Source organism: Protomyctophum parallelum (assembly GCF_964188405.1).
Source record: "Protomyctophum parallelum genome assembly, chromosome: 6".
NCBI classification, from domain to species: Eukaryota; Metazoa; Chordata; class Actinopteri; order Myctophiformes; family Myctophidae; genus Protomyctophum; species Protomyctophum parallelum.
Window position 1 is genome coordinate 54,275,824 of NC_139701.1, and position 8,500 is coordinate 54,284,323.

At 44.2% G+C, this 8,500-nt stretch overlaps 1 protein-coding gene across 1 annotated transcript in view; it reads right to left on the bottom strand.

Moving 5' to 3' along the window:
• Nucleotides 1–2,653: 2,653 nt before the first annotated feature.
• The window catches only part of LOC310860099 (scavenger receptor cysteine-rich type 1 protein M130-like), a gene marked incomplete at both ends in the record, with an annotated part of 33,216 nt that continues 27,369 nt past the window's right edge, over nt 2,654–8,500 (bottom strand). Inside the window, 5 exons of the mRNA XM_083766865.1 lie at nt 2,654–2,803; nt 3,198–3,292; nt 3,421–3,753; nt 4,290–4,592; nt 5,046–5,351. Of these exons, the coding sequence (XP_083622991.1) occupies nt 2,654–2,803; nt 3,198–3,292; nt 3,421–3,753; nt 4,290–4,592; nt 5,046–5,351 (1,187 nt within the window). The remainder of the gene's footprint in view (nt 2,804–3,197; nt 3,293–3,420; nt 3,754–4,289; nt 4,593–5,045; nt 5,352–8,500) is intronic.

Below are 8,500 nucleotides of genomic sequence, written 5' to 3' on the forward strand. Positions count from 1 at the left end.
GTTGGCACAAAGGAAGGGGATCATAGATGAGAGAGGATTATTGGTTTTAAAATAAACTGTCAAATAAATGTCCCTCACATGACAATTACATCCTGTACATTTTCTACATTCATTCAAGTTCTGAACTCTGACTATTGAGAGTCTGGGAGATAGGTGGGGTTATTGCTCTGAGTCTAATGATCATTTTAACAATGTTTAAAAAGAAGGGAAAACGTTATATTTGTGGACAATCAAAATTATTTTTATGTGGTGTCATTAAAATGAATGTTGACATGATGTGGTGTCATTAAAATGAATGTTGACATGATGTGGTGACATTTAAACAGTTCATATCTGTGTATGAATCCTGAGCTGGACATAAAACCTGTGGATTGCAGCTTTAACTGAGCTCACAAAAAAGCAGCAATAAAAATACAAAATGGTTCATTTGATCAGAACTAATCGGTTGTTCTCAGTGTGAACACAACAACATTACATCAGAACTAATTTGTTCTCAGTGTGAACACAACAACATTACATCAGAACTAATCCTGGTTGTTCTCAGTGTGAACACAACATTACATCAGAACTAATCCTGGTTGTTCTCAGTGTGAACACATTACATCAGAACTAATCCTGGTTGTTCTCAGTGTGAACACAACATTACATCAGAACGAATCCTGGTTGTTCTCAGTGTGAACACATTACATCAGAACTAATCCTGGTGGTTCTCAGTGTGAACACATTACATCAGAACTAATCCTGCAAGGATCCTTGCAACTCAATGACAGCATAAGCCAGCGGAATGTATATATTTTTTAATATATTTCCCATCGCACGGGAACCGGAGTGCTACGGGAGCTTACAGAACAGTTTTGAACCGTAATCAATTTATATTAAAAAAAGGCGATCTCTGCGACGAGTGCGTTTGGGGCCAGAAGGCATCATAAGGCGATCTCGGCGGGGAATGAGTTAACACAGCGGTTCCCAAACCTTTTTGGCCAAGCACCCCCTCCCCCCCATGCACCCCCTGTTACCTCCCGACGCACCCCCCCATGCACCCCCTGTTACCTCCCGACGCACCCCCTCCCCCCCATGCACCCCCTGTTACCTCCCGACGCACCCCCCCCCCATGCACCCCCTGTTACCTCCCGACGCACCCCCTCCCCCCCATATTACCTCCCGACGCACCCCCTCCCCCCCATGTTACCTCCCGACGCACCCCCCCCATGCACCCCCTGTTACCTCCCGACGCACCCCCCCCCCCATGCACCCCCTGTTACCTCCCGACGCACCCCCTCCCCCCCATGTTACCTCCCGACGCACCCCCTCCCCCCCATGTTACCTCCCGACGCACCCCCTCCCCCCCATGCACCCTCTGTTACCTCCCGACGCACCCCCTCCCCCCCATGTTACCTCCCGACGCACCCCCCCTACATGGAAATATATACTGTAAATGGCATAAGCTATATAGAGACATATATTTCCTATTCATCCACATATATGCACATGTATGGGCCGATTCATACTCCTATTTTACCTTACTGTTTCGGCGCTGTAGTGCCGAAATGATTTCGGCTCGTCAGAAATTTTCAGTATCACCGAAGAGCCGACTTTAGGACGGTACCCGCCCCCCCGAACCTCAAATGACGTCAAATGGTAGGCTCTACAGAGCCGAACCGACTTTTATTGGGCTCTAAAATAGGAGTATGAATCGGCCCTAAGAACCTGAATATGGCATATAGTAGATTACATAGATACATACCGGTAGGTTATATTTCTTTTTTAGTTTTTTCTTTTTTTTAGTTTTTTTTTTTACACAATTTAGATGTAGGTTAGGAGGTAGGTTATTGAGTATGTCAATATTACAATACTTACCAAACATACATTAACCAATTCATATTTTATATCTTCAATAATAGCAGATCTTTGTTATCATGTCTGCTGTTTCCAAAACAGTTTGAAAACACCCAGAGCTTTTATTTTGGTAGCTGCTCTAAGAATGTTGCGATGCCAGTTTGAAAACATCCAGAGCTTTTACTTTGGTAGCTGCTTTAAGAATGAAAACATCCAGAGCTTTTACTTTGGTAGCTGCTTTAAGAATGAACACATCCAGAGCTTTTACTTTGGTAGCTGCTTTAAGAATGTGTTGATGTCAGTACTGTTGTACATTAAAGGAGCATTCAGTGATTTGGGTGGTTTGGAACCCCCCCCCCCCCCCCATTGACAATGAATGGTAGACTCTCTTTGCAACGTCGTGGCGCTGCATAGATTACATTGACAATGAACGGTAGACTGCATTGTTTCATCTGCCCGTGTGAACGCAACAACAGAGTGAGTGGACAAAAATGGTGACATATTGTTTTAAATGGTGCATATATATATATAGCGCCTTTATCCAAGGCGCTTTACATAGATTGTGCATCACATTCACCCATTCACACACACATTCATACACCGATGGCGGAGGAAACCATGCAAGGCACCAACCAGCACATCAGGAGCAATCAGGGGTTCAGAGTCTTGCTCAAGGACACTTCGACACCAACTCTGGGGGAGCCCGGGTTTGAACTGGCAACCTTGCGGTTACCATCCGGCCACTCTACCCCTGAGCCACCGCCGCCCCGTCTCAGATCATTCCAGACGCTCCTCGTAGTCTCCTAATGAGCTGAGATCATTCCAGAAGCTCGTCTGGCTCCTCGTAGCCGTCTTCTTCTTCTTCTTCTTCTTCTTCTTCACTGAGTCTGGCGTCAGCGCTGGAAGCCGCCACATTAACGTAATCCATCTCCACGTTCTCCACGTCTACACGCTGCATCCTGGCGGCCTGGGAGACACACAGCAGCAGCAGCACACTTTGACTGAACTGGATCAGTGTCGTTTACACTGGCTCTAGGGTGAAATGGTTTAGTGTTCTAGGCTCTAGTGTGAAAGGGTTTAGTGTTCTAGGCTCTAGGGTGAAATGGTTTAGTGTTCTAGGCTCTAGGGTGAAAGGGTGAAAGGGTTTAGTGTTCTAGGCTCTAGGGTGAAAGGGTTTAGTGTTCTAGGCTCTAGGGTGAAAGGGTTTAGTGTTCTAGGCTCTAGGGTGAAAGGGTTTAGTGTTCTAGGCTCTAGGGTGAAAGGGTTTAGTGTTCTAGGCTCTAGGGTGAAAGGGTTTAGTGTTTAGGGTTTAGAGTTATAGGGTTAAGGATTGTGGTTGAATGAAAGACAAGTATATTTACCCTCCTCTTCCAGAAGAAATATTGGAAGATGAACTGTCCACACAGAATGATCATCGACACCGTCATTCTGATGACTCTCTGCTTCAGAGGAGAGGCTGTGGGAGAGAAATATGATGATTAATAATACATTACATCATGTAGGAAACAAACTCACATGACTTAGATAGATAGATAGATAGATAGATAGATAGATAGATAGATAGATAGATAGATAGATAGATACCTTCTACAGTGAGAGAGAGGAAGTGGCTCTCGGAGGTGAAGTTATGGCCGAACACAGTGACGCGATAAACACAGCTGTAGTTTCCTTGGTGGTGGGCGTGGTCGGCGGCAGGAAACAGGAAGTGTGCAGAGTGATTGACAGCTGTCTGGGTGTAGCTGTGTGTGGCGTTGGCTCCAGTGAAGGTGAGCTGGAAGGAGCCTCCTGGGTACTGTGGCCGGACGGAGCAGTCCATGGAGAAGTTGAACGTCTCCATCACCCACAGCCCCTGATGCTGGCCCTCGGAAACCCCCTTCATGGGACAGGAGACGCTGAGGATTGGCTCAAACAGCAGGTCTGTAACAAGACAGAGGTGATTGGTTATTACCTTTGATTCATTGATTGATTGATTGATTGATACAAGGCAGAGTCAGTGTGTGATAGTTATTACTAACATTTAAAAGTGACTTACAGATCTATAGAGATGACATTTCCATTACATAGTATTGATTGTATGGCAATAGAGTGGTCTGGAGATAACTACATTCTCTCACTAAAAGTCAATGGGATTTTTGCTTTGGATGCGGATATGTGTGTGTGTGTGTGTGTGTGTGTGTATGTGTGTATGTGCGTGCGTGCTTGCACACACACACACACACGCGCGCGCGCGCGCATGCATGTGCGCACACACACACACACACACACACACACACACACACACACATGTGCGCACACACACACACACACACACACACACACACACACACACACACACACACACACACACACACACACACACACGCACACAGAGAGAGAGAGAGAACCTGGCACGACGGCCACATGTTGGTGATCATTCATAGATTAGTGTCATTGTTGAAGTGATTGTTCGTTACCTGAACAGATCACCTGCACTCTGTAGGAGGAAGAGGAAGACTCCATGTCTACACACTCCCTCAGTGCAGATTCAGATCCAACACAGTGAGGGATAATCCACCATACAGGTTGACGTGTAGAACCATAACTCCTGTGTGTGTGAACAGCAGAGCCACAGCTCAGCTGTCTACACACTACAGATGATGCCTTCATGGTCCCGGGGGAGGAGTAACCATCCACTGCTCTCCAATCTCCCTGGTGTTCAACCTCCAAAGTGCCAGTACAGAGACTGGCTCCTCCCACCAACCTGACATCATCAGGCTCTGGACACACATAGACAATAGAACAGACAATATAACAGGCAATAGAATATAACAATAGAACAGACGGCAAATAACCAATATTACTTTTATTTCATCATAATTTCATCACTAGATGAATTGCGAAAAAAAAATCCCATTCATTTCAATGGGGAAATTTACAGGGAATGGTCGGAATAAAGAGTAATACTAATAATAATAATAACAATAATAATAATAATCTTGTTCATTATCATCATCCAAACATAATGTGGTGTTTGTGTTTTCCTGATCAAAATAAGTAAGCCGTAAAACGTAGTATTACTTTCATTAAATTATATCCCGGAACAATAATAATATTGTCATCATCAGGCTCTGGACACAGACAATAGAACAGACAGCAAATAAATAAATGAGCGTCACGCTGATTGTAACATAATATTAATCCAAAGTTGAAGTGTAGTTTTGTGGTCTTACCTGAGCAGGTGAGTCCAACAGTCTCGTCAGGAGAGCAGGTGTTTCTCGTTGAGTCTGAGGTTCTACAGTCCTGGAGAACAGACTCACTGCCTTCACACTGGAACTGTTTGGTCCACATCGGAGCCTTGCCTTCCCCGTAGAGCGCCCCCTGGAGGACTGAAGGAGCCCCGCAGCCAAACTCCCTACAGACCACCTCTGCATCCTGCTGGTCAAAGTCACCTTCACACACCGAGACCCACGACTGGTCAGACTTCACCTCCACTCTGCCTGAACACAAACCACGCCCATTCACCAACCTCACTGACCCTGGAGAGAGAGAGAGAGAGAGAGAGACTTTTGACTTTTAACAAAATCTTTATTTTAACAAAACTCTCATCAATCAACAAGTCTCACAAAAATAAAAAACACATTCCAACAAGTATTTTTTTTAAATCACATCATTTCCAAAGAGAAAATAAGTTGCTCATCCATTATGGAACATAAAAAATCATCATATGTCCAGACCATCGTAAATTTATCAATGTCATTCATTGCTTTATAAAAATTAAAATCAATCATGATTCTCGCTTTCACCATCCTTTTAAACAATAAATCCACATCAATGTCCACTGAGTCGTCAATTTTTCTTTTTCTACTAACATAGATAGCCATTTTTGCTTGTCCCAGAATAAAATTCATGAGTTGAGACTTTTGTTTTGTAGCCATTCTGTATTTAAAACCCAAAATAAATATTTGTAAGGAGAAAACTTCTCCCACCATACTGAATAGCCTCTCCAGCAACCTGAACAAGGGCACCAGGCGCTTACACTCCACAAAACTGTGGAACACTGTCTCCCTGCCAGGACAGAAAGGACATTTATCAGTTACATCCTGATTCATGACAGAAATAAAAGCATTGACAGCTACTATACCATGTAACACTCTCCACTGTAAGTCAGCTACTTTTTTTGTCAATGGTGGCTTGTAAACACTTCTCCACTCAGGTTTAACCTCTTCCCCCAAAAGCAGATGACCCCTCCAAGGTGTATCAACCCGATTGTGCAATTTATCCTTATTTAAGCATTTTACCATCATCTCATATAGCGTTTTGCCGTTTGCCTCCATCAAATCTATGACATTAGAACTCTCTTCATTTAAGAAAACCCCAGCACAGTTGCCAAAATCAGGACAGATACCAAGACCTGGAAAAAAATCATCATTATGAGGCCCAACCAAACCTTTGCTATATTGTTCCAGCAATAGGCATTCATGTCCAGTCAGTTGATGTTTCCAGTGATCAAGCAGCTTATTTACATTCCTCACAGATCTCACTCCTAACTCAGATGCTAGAGCAGCAGCATTATCCAAGTTAGGCCCAGCAATGTCCACAACAGATCCCAAAGTTATAATCCCAGCCCTGCGAAACACTTCTGCAACCGCTGAACCTGCCCAGCAGGGGGTGCCCAAGCGTTCTCCATGCAGTACAGGTTCTTTTAACAGCCAAAACAAAGAGATGTTTTCCTCCAGCCTCTCCTTCAACAACAGTTTCCAGATCGTGAATATTCCGCGGTAGAAAAGCGGCAACTCCTTGAAAATCATTGTTTTAAAATCCACTAGAAACAGTGAATTATCCAGGCCCAGTCCATTAAAATGTTGAAGAGTGACATGAGCAAGTGGTCTCCATACCAAATCCTCAGGTCCATACAACAGTCTTTGAACAAACTGTAGACGGAAAGCAGCACCTCTACTAGGCAGATGTATGAGTCCTTGTCCACCCTCCTCCTTTGGAAGGAAGAGAACAGCTTGTGGAATCCAGTGCAGCTTATCCCAAAATAAATTTACCAAAATAACCTGGATTTTTGAAAGCAGTTTTGGCGGAGGGTCCACACAAACTAATCTATGCCACAAAGAAGAAGACACCAAATTCTTAATTATAAGTGTTCTACCTCTATAGGACATGCTTGGCAAAAGCCACTTCCACTTTTTAAGCTTTCCTTCTATTTTTTCCAAAACATTCTCCCAGTTCTTTTTTAACATGGACTCTTCACCCAAAAAAACACCCAAATATTTTATACCTCCTTTTTTCCAAATCAACCCTTCTGGTAATCTTAAATCACCTCTCAATTTATCCCCGACCATTACAGCCTCACTCTTTGCCCAATTAACTTTGGCTGAGGAGAGCTTATTAAAAAAATCAATATTTTTCTCCAAACAATCAATGTCCCTTTGTGTATTTACTGTCACAATTACATCATCTGCATAAGCCGAGAGTTTGACTGCTGTCATGCAACCAGGGAAAAGAACACCTGAAAGTTCTCTCCTTAATTTATGAAGCAGTGGCTCTATGGCGAGAGAGTACAACATTCCTGAGAGTGAGCATCCTTGTCTTATCCCCCGTTTTACCTCAAAAGGCGCAGCCAAGCCACCATTAACTTTAAGTATACTCGCAATGTCACTATACAATACCTTGATCTTAGCAATAAATCCAGAGCTGAACCCAAAGGCACCTAGGGTCTGCCACAGGTACCCTCGTTCGACTCTGTCAAAAGCCTTCATCTGATCTATGGAAATAAGACCAGTATCCAAGCCGAATGAGCTAGAGACGTCCAAAACATGCCTAATTAAAGTGATGTTGTCACTTATTAACCTGCCAGGCACACAGTAAGTCTGATCAACATGAATGACCTCACTCACCACCTCTCTGAGTCTGGAGGCCAGAGCCTTAGAGAGAATCTTGTAGTCCCCACACAGCAGAGAGACAGGTCTCCAGTTCTTTAGCTCCTGTAGATCTCCCTTTTTTGGCAGAAGGGTAATAACTGCCCTCCTGCAGCTCAGTGGCAACAGTCCTTTGCTCAAACTGTCTCGAAACACCTCCAGCATATCTTCACCAATCACTTCCCAAAACGACTTGTAGAAATCAACAGGCAGTCCATCAATGCCTGGTGCTTTGCCGTTTCCCAGGCTCATGAGAGCCGTGTACAGTTCATTCACAGACAGTTCTCTGTTCAACACTGCGTTATCGCGCTTGTTCACCTGAGGAAGTCCATCATGAAACGAGTCAGCGAGCTCAGCATCCTCCACAAACTCCTCTTTAAACAGTTCTTTGTAGAAGGAGGTGGCATACCTCCGAATCTCAGGAGTGCCCGTGATTGTAGAACCATTGTCCGCTCGCAGTGAGTGAATGATCTTTTTCTGACCATTCTTCCGCTCCAAACCAAAGAAGAACTGCGAGGGGGCGTCCATGTGAGATGCATTCATGAACCTGGACCGGACCAGAGCTCCCTGTGCTGTGAGGCCCAGCAGGTTGGCTAACGCAGCCTTTTTAGATTTCAGAGCTTCACTTTGCTCTTGGTTTCCTGTAGAATCTATCAAATTCTGTAGCTCTACCACTTCAATCTCTAGGTCTTGAAGAGACCTGGTAATATGTCTAGTAACATTGCGAGTATACTGCTGACAAAAATGTTTAATCTGGGTCT